This window comes from Mytilus edulis, chromosome 13 (assembly GCF_963676685.1).
Source record: "Mytilus edulis chromosome 13, xbMytEdul2.2, whole genome shotgun sequence".
Classification (NCBI taxonomy): domain Eukaryota; kingdom Metazoa; phylum Mollusca; class Bivalvia; order Mytilida; family Mytilidae; genus Mytilus; species Mytilus edulis.
Genome location: NC_092356.1, coordinates 29,905,686 through 29,918,725, shown reverse-complemented (window position 1 = coordinate 29,918,725; position 13,040 = coordinate 29,905,686). Strand labels below are relative to the sequence as shown.

The 13,040-nt window shown below is 32.9% G+C and overlaps 1 protein-coding gene across 1 annotated transcript; it reads left to right on the top strand.

Annotated features, from left to right (window-relative positions):
* The first annotated feature begins 201 nt into the window (after window positions 1–201).
* On the top strand, window positions 202–3,121 carry LOC139501714 (heavy metal-binding protein HIP-like). The gene is made up of 3 exons (XM_071290856.1): window positions 202–359; window positions 844–1,014; window positions 2,652–3,121. The coding sequence occupies exons 1-3, from the start codon at window positions 269–271 to the stop codon at window positions 3,086–3,088; spliced, it is 699 nt and encodes a 232-aa protein (XP_071146957.1). The 5' UTR covers window positions 202–268; the 3' UTR covers window positions 3,089–3,121.
* Window positions 3,122–13,040: the final 9,919 nt, after the last annotated feature.

The window sequence follows — 13,040 nt, the reverse complement described above, 5'->3', positions numbered from 1 at the left end:
TGTCTACTATTTGTTTTTTTCTTTTTTTAGCCATGGCGTTGTCCGTTTATTTTCGATCTATGAGTTTGACTGTCCATCTGGTATCTTTCGTTCCTCTTTCAAGTCTTTACAAGTAATGCCAAAATAGATGAATATGACAGCATTGGATCTCCAGTCTTTACTGATTGATATTTGTCTGCACTTTCAGAGATAAGTTATCTGTATGTCTTTGACATGATTTCTTTTACATTGTGATAAACCCCGTTTACTGAAAATGATTCAATAGAAAATGTCTATGTATTTACAATTTGTTTTCGCATTGTATATAATGTGTACTGGTGTACAAAGTTTAAGTAACGACTACATTTTGCAGAGATTTGGTAAGTATATTCGTATATTATTAATTATGTAAGATTTTGGTAAGAAACGTTACATTGCTGGTAAACAGAATATAAAGGTGTTTAGTAAACAGTTAGACGATGCTCCTATAGCTGTTTCGGTCAGGTTTTTTTTATTTGTAATTCATCAAGGATTTCGCCATTTCCGTTCCTACAGTTTACATTCCACACTAAAGTCTAGATCACTGAATTTTACCATGTTGAATTATCTACAATGGCAATAGGAAAATACCAAATATAATGTGTACATATTTGTTTCGCTAGTTCCAAATTAGAACACAAATCTATAGATTTTCTATGCATGCCGAAGTGTCAAAATCGTACAATAAATCCTTTAAGGGCAACAGTAGTATACCGGTGTTCAAAAGTCATAAATCGATCGAGAGCAAACAAATCCGGGGTAAAAACCAAAACAATAATGCCTCATTCTGGTCAGTTGTATTTTATTCTTTTCTTTATTGCATAGCGTATATGGAACAAGAAATTGCAAATCTAAAAGTAGAAAACCAAAGACTTTCTTCCGAATTGACGAAACTGCAACAGCAAGATTTTGCAGATGAAGATTTACTCAAGAACAAGTATGGACACGCCAACAACTCCGAATCGAAAATGAAAACAAAACGTTTACTTCTAAGTTGTAAGTACTGTTACATTAAAGGGATAGGAGTCTTTTTGCCGTTGGCACTTTTACAAATTGACTGTAACATATATAATTGACATCAAATACAATTGGTTGCACGACCTTCGAATAGTTGTAAACGACAAGGAATCAACGTATTTTTTTTGTGAATGGCATTTGATAGAAGGATTTTGAAAAAAGCCACTTTTAACTGCACTGCCACACCTCCCCCGCCCATGGAGAATTCGTTCCGTTGATTGATGTAGTAATTTACATTAGATGTATGTTTCATTATAATACTTTATTCTGATTGGCTTATTGTACATCACGTGTTATTCCTTATGCAATTGCATTACTCAATAAAACTTTTCATTCATGATAACACGCGGTCCCATAATTAAGTGTGCAGGTGAATTAAATATTTTTTTTTTTATAAAATTCGTGTTTTCATTATCATAGCTAAAAAATGTAATTATAAGTATTGAATGCTTCTTTTTGTAACTTCATAGGGTTGTAAAAGCGTTGACTGTGCGCACATTTTTAGAATGAAGCGCGGAATACAAAATGTTCTTCGGTCAACGCTTTTACACCCAAATGAAGTTACAAAAAGAAGCATTCAATTCTTAAGTAGAAAGTTTGATTTTATCCGGTTTTATGGACTTTCTCTTTTACATTGGAGTTTTATTATAAATTAGAAATTGGAAGTCGACAATGATAAAGTTGAAATCTTTATGTTGTCTATATATTCTAGTTCACAGTTGTCTATCTTTGTCAATATAAAGGCAAATGATCAAGTTTCTGTAGTATTGATAATTTCACCGGGATACATTCTTCCAAATTTTGTTTAAAACATAATATTTAATCAGAAAATATATTCCATTTCTCAATTGGGCAAAACAAATATAATTTTAAAGTTTCGATAGCAAATTTGTGGTGATTGTGATTAAAGAATTCATAGAAAATCTTTTGAATATTTAAGGATCTGTTCTGACTTGACACTACTTCAAGTTGTTGAGTGTACCTCACCCAATCGTTTTTAAGGCCATTTAATACTGTGGTTAGAATAGAACTAGGATTTAAGAGGGATGTTTAGTTGAACATCTAGCCGACCCAACGTTTCTTTACAATGAATTTTATTAAGTTTTGGTAACTAGCATTAATCCTCATGGATCTTAATACTAAAGAAGCGAAGAATGTATGTAGCTTTTTTTCTTCTGAAATCTCCTCTTTTGTGAATGATGCAGGGGTTAATCATAAGCACCCAGATTTGCTGTGAAGTCTTAAGTAATTTTGTTAGGCACACCAAATAAGGATTTTGAAAATAAAAACACAAATGGTTTCGGCTTTGTCTGCTGAAACAACAACGATTTAACGTGGACGATGTAGGGGTTAATCTTAAAGGTATATCAAATAAAGACTTTGAAAATAAAAACACAGATGTTGTCGGCATTGGTGGCTGAAATAACAACATATTTGTCGTGTCGTGAACATGTGAAGAAAGATTAGAAATAAGAAATATTTTAACTCATGTTCTATCATATCTTTCTAAATGCGTGAATGAATAGTATACAGTTTAATTCCACGTGACCACTGTAAATTGACTGTTTTAGAAGCAATAACGCGTATGTTTTACTTAACAATTTTTTACATTTTAGCTGATTCCCCTCCTACAACAGATCACGTGGCATTTTGTGTAACACTAACACAAACCATTACAAACATGGGAACACACCAAGCTATTGAATACGACAAGGTCATTACAAATGTAGGACATGGGTATGATAAAAGGCATGGACATTTCATATCACCAAAAAGGGGAATATATCTGTTGTCCGTGACAGCTCACTCAGAGAACGATGCCAAGCAAAAAATAGCACTAGATTTAGTTGTAAATGGAAGTATAATATTTCCGCTAGAGCCTGACGGATCAGGAGGGTCTGAATCCAATATGAGCCAAGTATTTCCGATTGTATTGGAACAAGGAGATATGGTATGGTTAAGGACTAAAACGGGATATGACGGGAAATATCTATATGGTTCTACAGTATGGATGATGAACACTTTTTCTGGTGTTTTGCTGTCAGCATTATGAAATCTTTCGCATAACTAAAACCTATGCCAAAATTCTGATTTTGTTCTTAATGATTCGATGATGATGATTTTAAAAAAGATTAAAAAAATACCGAAAGTAAACCGGGGAGCCCACAATAACACTACAAAACATGCACCTATCTTACGACATTACAACGGAAAGACATAATGTTGAGCCTATTATCTATAACGTTTGAAAAACTGTCACGGTTGTTGTGTGGCATAAACTATATATTTTCTCCTATGACAAAATGATCAAGAGAAAACTTACCTGCAATCAAGAATAAAACCTGGATTCGAGTATGCAAACAGCAAACTGATAAAATAACCATAAGATACAATCATAAAAACACTGTCTGTGCATAGTACTAAGAACAATAGTCATGGCCAAAACCCGCAACAATGATAGTTTAACGGGAACGGGGATTGTTGAAAGGTTATTTTATTTGCAAATACAATTTAATGTAACCATAAGTAGATAGTTAGTCTAACAAGAAAAAAATGGTGTTTTTATAAACTCTAAGATTTAAATGAACATGAAACTTGATTTATCCTAATTACGCATGCAAAAATTCGAAAGCAAATGAAGAAGGTTGGCAATTCTCCTTATTCAGAATAACATTTTATCGTCATACTGTCTTTTTCTCCGCATATTTAAAATCTGTAAGCGATGACAGGATCTAAAACCGAGTTATTTGTAACCACCATTTAGCAGGTTTAGTTATGTTTTTGGTACCCGTTGTTTACATATCGTGTCGAGAACAATGTGAATTAGAGTACCACTTAGTTATGAAAGTGCTAGTGGCAATATGTGAACTTAGTAATTCATATACATCGTATCATGTCCTCTCCTAGGTCACATAGTGACGTTTAATTTCTAACATCCTTGGCCTTGTTTTTTTTCTTTTAGGGAAAAGAAATTTACATTGTCAAGAACCACACTGATTCAAACAGCATATATACCAAAGAAGATATCACCAAAATGCTGGCATTTTAATGACAACTTATTTGTTGTTTATTTGCTGGTATTCCGATGGGTTCTAACTATGCACCTCAACTTGCAAAAAAGTATCAGGAAAAGGGAGCATGAAAAGTTCTTTAATTTCACCTTGAGATAGTTATCTTTTGAAAAATGATTTTACAATTTTTTTGAAATTCCCTTGTTTTCTGTCACTTGGGAAAGTAAATTTTGATTTTTCGAGAATATTTCAATCTTGGTATCTAGGATGAGTTATTTCATTACTAAATGATACAGATATGTTCACAGATACACAGGCTGTATTTATTATTCTTTAGGTACTTTTGGTTTATTTCTTTTTAACATGGAAATGATGGAGGCAGATTTGTTAGTCAGACTAGACAAAAGGCGACATCTTATGTAGACGAAACGTGCGTCTGAAATTCAAAACTATCAGATTTTTATGCTGATAATTTTTACTATATATACTAGTCAACAGAAGAAACGATACCCAAGTTTGTGCTAAAGTTCATCATAATATATACTAAATTAGGAAAACTGTTTAATTATCCAATGACAAACATTCATTTACAAAGCAAATGCATATGATTAAAATAATTATGATTATTGTTATATTTATAAATTAACTGTTTACAAAATTTTGAATTTTTTGAAATACTAAGGCTTTTCTACCTCAGGCATAGATTACCTTACCTGTATTTGGCAACACTTTATGGACTTTTGGATCTCAATGCTCTTCAACTTCGTACTTTATTTGGCTTTTTTTTTTTTTTTTTTTTTTGCAACTTTTTTGGATTCGAGCGTCACTGATGAGTCTTTTGTAGACGAAACGCGCGTCTGGCGTATATATAAAATTTTGTCCCGGTATCTATGACGAGTTTATTTACAAACTAAAACTAAGGGAAACGTATCAAATATAAGAGAACTACGACACAACAGCTTTGAAAGCGATTTTGATCTGAGCGTCACTGATGAGTCTTCAGTAGATGAAACGCGCGTCTGGCGCATTAAATAATTATCCTGGTATCTTTGATAAGTACTGTTTGTTACTTTTCCACTACAAAATCAACCGAGATCTTTCTGTAAAAGAATTATAAGATGAATTGTTTTACTATTGTCAAGTCATTTAGGGACCATTTTATATATAGATTGCTGTTCGGTGTGAGCTAACGCTGCTCCGTTTTTTACCTATAATTGTTTACTTTGACAAATAGGGACTAATATGGAGATTTGTCTCATTGACACACTTTCTCCTCTTATATTTGATGTGTTTCCCTCAGTTTCAGTTTGTAAGCCGGATTTGTTTATTTTTCTCAATCAATTTATGAATTTTGAACAGCGATATTCTACTGTTGCCTTTATTCATACCACATCTCTTTGTGTATAAATATTAGGACAACTCGTCTCTCTCAAAAACAAGTGAAACAAACAAGAATTGAGAAATACTGCATAGATAATAATAAACACAGACCGTGTATCACTGGATTTATCTCAATTATTAACTTTAAATCATTATGTAATATTACCTTAAATCAAAATTAAATTTCCCAAATGAAAAAAAAATACCCGGAAAGCAAGGGAATTTACCCAAAAATGTACTATCATAAATATTCAAAAGAACATTTCATTACCTCGATTATAATTTTAATATCATATTAGCATGTTTATAACTAAAAGAGAGTATTGTTATTTTGTCTAAGTAGCATTACGCATTATTACATGCATAATGAGGCACGATAACATTTGTTATTTCCTTTTTACACCGACTTGTGAAAATGTTAATCATAAACAAACTTTAAATTGTACTATGTTTTTTTAAGATTAGGTACTTTATGAATGGAAATGGGGGATTTAAATTTATTAATAGGAGATTAAAAATAGCACTGATTTCCTAGTTACCAGCATGTTTAATAACATTAACGGGACCAATTTTTCTGCACCAGATGCGCATTTCGACAAATAATGTCTCTTCAGTGATGCTCGTGTCCAAAATATGTAAAATCCAAAGCTTATATAAAAGATGTAGAGCTATAATCCAAAAGTTCCAAAAAAGTATAGCCAAATCCTTGAAAGGAATCAGAGCTTTGCACGAGGGAGATACATTCCTTAATTTATAATATTTTTTAACATTTTGTAACAGCAAATTTAATAACACAAAAAATCCGTATTTTCATGCCAGTACCGGAGTACTGGCTACTGGGCTGGTGATACCCTCGGGGACTAACAGTCCACCAGCAGAGGCATCGACCCAGTGGTAGTAATAACATTAACGGGACCAATTTTTCTGCACCAGATGCGCATTTCGACAAATAATGTCTCTTCAGTGATGCTCGTGTCCAAAATATGTAAAATCCAAAGCTTATATAAAAGATGTAGAGCTATAATCCAAAAGTTCCAAAAAAGTATAGCCAAATCCTTGAAAGGAATCAGAGCTTTGCACGAGGGAGATACATTCCTTAATTTATAATATTTTTTAACATTTTGTAACAGCAAATTTAATAACACAAAAAATCCGTATTTTCATGCCAGTACCGGAGTACTGGCTACTGGGCTGGTGATACCCTCGGGGACTAACAGTCCACCAGCAGAGGCATCGACCCAGTGGTAGTAATAACATTAACGGGACCAATTTTTCTGCACCAGATGCGCATTTCGACAAATAATGTCTCTTCAGTGATGCTCGTGTCCAAAATATGTAAAATCCAAAGCTTATATAATGTTTACTCTTTAACGCTCCCAAATATAACATGTACATTGTATTAGATATATAGATATAAATATACAATTAAATACCTAAATAGAAAATGAAATAAGCAGCTACTTTTCATTGAGATTTAATTTGAAAACATTGCGACTGATGAAACAAATATAAATGATTAATGGGATAGGAAAGAAAAAAAAATTCAAGTTACCGAACAGAACCTTTATGGTCGAAATGCGACTCCGGAACAATAAAATGAACGACAGTTATGTTATGACATCTCTTGAATCCCGTGGGAGTAGAAATTAAGAATGTTACAGAAACATAATGTCTGATCTTTGCTATACATGGATAAGGATGGATGCAGATTGGACAGTCATACTAGACCATGTAGACTCTTTTAATCTTTTAGTTAGTTTCAACCTGTGGTAGTCACATTTACATCTAAATCTAAATCTGCATCTATACATCTATACATCTACATGCTTGAAGTGCAAACGGCCTGAGACCCAACACACAATTTCTTAGTCAAAAGTAAAATCTCAAAAATACTGAACTTCAAGGAATATTCAAAACGGAAAGTCACTAATCAAAACAAATGATAAAACTCATCTAACGGATTGACATTAACTGCCATATTCCTGACTTGATACAGGCGTTATAGCAATATATAAGTCACATTTTACCATAGTAAACCAGGTTTCACCAACCATTTTTCTTAAAATGTCCCGTACCAAGTAAGGAATATGGCAGTTGTTATCAAATCGTTCGTTTCTATATATGTGTTGGCATTTATTTTCGCTGCACTTCGGTGTTCCTGTTATTACTTTGTTTTCCTCTTGTGGTTGATTGGATTTGTATAAAGTTCCCATGATTTGTAAAAAAATAACCGGTTACCAAGTGGGCAATATAAAACTTTTGTGCTATTTCCTCAATCTCTAGATCTATTCATAAAATATTTAAAACATGGAAGCAGCTGAAAGAATTAGTTTCTTGAATGGAATAGGATTTCAGAAATAGAGACGCACTGAGATAAAAAAAAAATATTCAAAATATTCTTACTTGTATTTATTTTAGAGAAAATGAGAGCTACCTGAAATGTTTTTTTAAGAAAATAGGAAAACAATTTTTTTTTCATATTCTTTTACTTATTCTGTAAAATTTGTTGATTTTCTTAATTATATTACGAAATATGTTCATTACATAAAGCAGCTATAATAATTTCAGTTTTTTTTAAGTTACTGCAAGCTGTCAAACCAATAAAAACATTTATCCCCGGCTTAGTATATATCTAGGATTTTGATTGGTTAACGCACGTCGTTACAAAACCCATAGCCCCTGGGTGTTGCTAACCCATATCCCCGGACGTTGCTAACCATTATCCCGGGGAACTTCACGCAAGTTTTCCTTAGTTCCATGATTACACCTTGTGAAATATTGAATTCTGTAGATTATCCATGATGTTTGTAATTAAATATTTAATTCATTAACGATTTTGTCCTATTATACCCGACCATTTACACTCATTCTATTAAATGCATCACTTGACTGCCACATTTTCAAGGAATGGGACTACTGACCTAGCTATGCAAATGACCCACGTTGACGTCACACCATCTATGACGTAACGCTCACAACATTGAGCGCCAAATTCGACTCAATCCAGTTTCTCTGTCTCCGTATTAAAAACGTCTTATATTTGACTACCTGTAGGGTTCTACCAAAGGTAGTACCCTACACCCCGTAGAAACTATGTAAAATTTCCAAATTTCAATAGAACCTTTTTAGATAATGAAAAAAACGTTGTTTTCACGTTACACTTTGTATCCGAAATTCCATAAAACTCGCCCGATTCGGACTAAGACCGGGGATAAATTCGTTATCTACGTTCATATCCGTAGATATGGATATTTTAACACCCTTCAGTACCCTGTACACCCTTCGGCTACGCCTCATGGTGTACTTGGGTACTTCAGGGTGTTAAAATATCCATATCTACGGATATGAACGTAGATAACTTATAATAACTAACGTAACTTCAAAAATTAAATTTAAATTGGTTTTTGAATACCCTGTATTTGAGTTCTGCATTGACTAAAATATTGGTACCTTTGATAACTATATATATTGGAGAATCTTTATTTAAAGTGAAAAAAGTATCTTGGCCCTCTTTAAAACTGAGTTTCACTGTGCGTATAATTGTGCGTTCTTTTATTCTGGATGTAAAGGGGATGGTTGAGATCTCACACAACATGTTTAATCCCGCCGCATTTTTGCGCCTGTCCCAAGTTAGGATCTTCTGGCCTTTGTTAGTCTTATATATATATTTGTTAAATTTTGGTTCAATTGTTTGTTTAAGAGCTGTAGTATTTCGTCTATTTACACGGTTAAGGGGCCCGATGAAGCAGACCTACGAGTGCGAGATCTTTTCGCAGTATTGAATGATTAATGCTCTTCAAATTTATACTTGTTTAGCTAGTAGTTAACTATTTTGATCTGAGCGTCACTGATGAGTCTTATGAAAAGGAAACGCTGAACTGGTGCATCAAATTATAAGCCTGGTACCTTTGTAGACACATTGTTGGCCTTCGTTGGTCTAGTTGCTGTTGGACACATCCCATGTTTCCATACTCAATTGTATTTTATATTAGTGAGTCAAACAGATGTAACTATTATGCATTACATCTATAAATTTCCAATATGTATATCCAATTGTCTATGTAACAATGTTTACACTGTCTTTCGGCGTATTACATATGTACCACATGTGTTCGATTTAAATTATATTGCATATATAGTAACATATGATTTTTAATTCATGAATGGAAAATATATAGAGCATTAAGTTCCTATTCCTAGTTACAACATGTAAACAAGACAAGGTTTTTATTCAAATTGATGACGATAAAAATATATAGGTTAATGGTTGCTGTTATTGTCATATAACCAAAAATAGAATTGATTAATGTTGTGGATACCCCGATATTCCACTTCAAATGACTTTGTTGATAATGCATAATAAAATAAGCATTATTATCTTTTAGCACACATTCCTTAAACTGTGATTACGGGTAAACAATAGCATGAATATTGGTTTATTTAATTTCAAAGAATTTAATTGAATCTTGAAAAACTTATAAATTTAGAAAAGGTTTTCTATGCATCATACTTAGAATTTGAATGCTTTTTATGCTATTTCATTTAGGAGTGATCTTTTCCTCACCGTTGATAATTTTCGGTGCGTAAACGCCTGTACCAAGTCAGAAATATGACATTTGTTTTCGTTCCTTTGATGTGTTTAAGCTTTCGATTTTGCTATTTGTTAAGGTACTTTCCGTTTTGAATATTTATTGGAGTTTGGTAGTTTTGTTATTTAATTTCTACAGCTGATATTATATCTTTACTTTGTGGAACCGCTTGTGGGACTAATTTTGACAATCTTTCAACTTCAACTAAAACAGAAACACATACATATATTCATATATAGATATAGGAAGATGTGGTGTGAGTGCCAATGAGACAACTTTCCATCCAAATAACAAATTTATAAAAGAAAACCATTATAGGTTAATGTACGGCCTACAACACGGAGCCTTGGCTCACACCGAACAAAAAGCTATAAAGGGCCCCAAAATTAATAGGGTTAAACCATTCAAACGGGAAAACCAACGGTCTAATCTATATAAAAAACGAGAAACGAGATGTATGTTTCAGAGTTTGGCGTGTCGTTCATTTTCACGGAATTTGTACACAGTTTAGGGTCCCTCTAAAGCCGACTTCCGAGTGCGAGATTTTCTCGCTGTAATGAAGACACATAGGTGTCCTTGGGCTTTTTTCTTTCTTTTGTCTAGTTCTTGTCTCTTTGACACATTCCATGTTATCCCACTCAATCCACATCTTCTTTTTTAAATGATAATAACAAATATTGATCATCCACGTGCAACAACCAATCGCGTATGCACGAATTTTGTACACTACGCCGAAAGACAGTGTTAATTTTGTTACATAGACAATTTGAAATAAATATTGTCAATTTATAGATGTAATGAATAATAGTTACATCTTTTTGACTCACTTATATTCAATTTATAATAATTTCTGTGTCATTTGGTCTCTGGTGGAGAGTTGTCTCATTGGCAATCATACCATATCTTATTTTTTAAATGATAATAAAATATATTGATCACCGAACAACCAATCGCGTATGCACACCTAAACTATATGTTAATATTACAACCTACAGAATAAATAAGTTCTAGCTTGAAACGTATAGAGCAGGTTAGCCGGACAAACCATATAAAAAATTATCCTGTATGCCTATATAAACAAAATGCCAAAGTTCAGCAACAAAAAAGTAAAAATAGGAATAATACCGAACTCAAAAGATAATTTAAAACAGAAAGCCCTTTATCAAATGGCAAAATTAAAAGCTGCACAAATCAAACGAATGCAAAACAACTGCCATATTCCGGACTTTGTACAGTGACGCTCAGATCAAAATGGTTAGAAATGCAAACAAGTATAAAATTGGAAGAGCATTGAAAACCAAAATTCCAAAAGGTTGTGCCAAATACGGCTTATGTAATATATCCCTGGGATAATAAAATCGGATACTTTTGAAAACAGTTAAAATTAATAAAAAAAATGACCATATAATTGACATTCATGTCAACACCAAAGCGCTGACTACTGGGCTGGTGATACCCTCGGCAATGAAACGTCCATCGTAAAAAAAATGAGGTACTGCAGTCAACATTGTGTTATAGCATTAATCACTATAAAAACAAATAACTATTTCAACACAGATAAACAAAATAGTGGGATGCATAAATACTTAGACACACCAAATGTTAATTACAAAAGAATGGAATAAACAGTTAAAGTTAAAAAAAAAGATAAATTAAGGTTAGAAAAAGTTAAGTTAAGAGAACACTATAATACGTAACTGAGATGATAAACGACGTCAGTACCTATAATGTATATTTCAAGAATATCATGTATTATTTCTGAAGTTGATACGGAATATTTATCAACAAGGTCTATACTTCCGGTGAACATTTTAGAAAAAGGACGAGTCATTCTATGACATAACCCTGGTTCGTCAATTTTCGGCTCTGCAGTTAATTGTGACGTTTTAAATAAACTGAGTAGCAGCTGTGAGCTCTCTAATATCGAATGAGTTGGAAAATGTATATTCAATGTGCAGGTGAAGTTAGTAACAAGTCATTTGATGAAAATTTAAGAAAGGCCAAAATCCTGATAATATGCATACCTTTTATATTTGCATTGAAACAATTTTAAGGTTTAGTTTGACAACTGTACTCTTGGTGAGTTTGCAATATACACCTTATACCAAACATTCTACAGGGGTAAACGATAAGCCCAAGATACTTAGTCAATTAGGCATGATACATATTTTACTTATACGATGGTGTTCTATTTTATAAACCATTTGGTGACAAAATATCATTTTGTATAAGCAGTTCAAAGTTTGAAAGTTGTTAATGTCAAAATCTTACTGTAGTTGTGAAGGCATATGATACTATTATTTGACGAATTAAGTAATTGCTATTTTTAATATACTAATGAACTTTCCAATGCAAGGGACTAACGAATATTTACTAAAGAATTAAGATGATACCGGTAAACAAACATGTTGCACTTAGCTTGTTTCAGAGCATGTCATTTAGCAGACCTTAATTCCTTTTTTGATTTTGCCGACAATACTGATGTTGGTAAGTTATCTAAAACTGATGATAGTCCTTAGAACGAAATATTGTCCGTAGACCTGTATACTAGTTATTTCCTGGAAAAAGGGGTTTTGATATCATTTATAATAAGTGTTAACGATATATATTAACTCATTACGGATTTATTATGATAAAAACGTTGTGTTTGCTTTTAGAAGTCACGACGTCTATGTAAGCAACTAATTACTACCAAAATTTGTGGAGTGTCTGGCAACACATAAATTTTGCACTTGACTATTTACATTTAACAACATTTGCAATAATTTACAATTAAAAGTATCTACATCTTTTGATATCAATGAAAAGCGTGCATATTGTTATTGCATACATTATCTGTTTGTCACACTTTAACACTGTCCTGTTCTCTTTCATGCTCTCTCTCTCTCTCTCTCTCCCTCACACTCGTTCTCGCGCACGCTGCTTACCTCAATGTATCTAATGCCTTCCCGAGCTCCCTCTTTCCCGCACGCACTCGCTCAATCTCACACTTTCTTATCCTTTCTCTCACACACACTCTCACCAA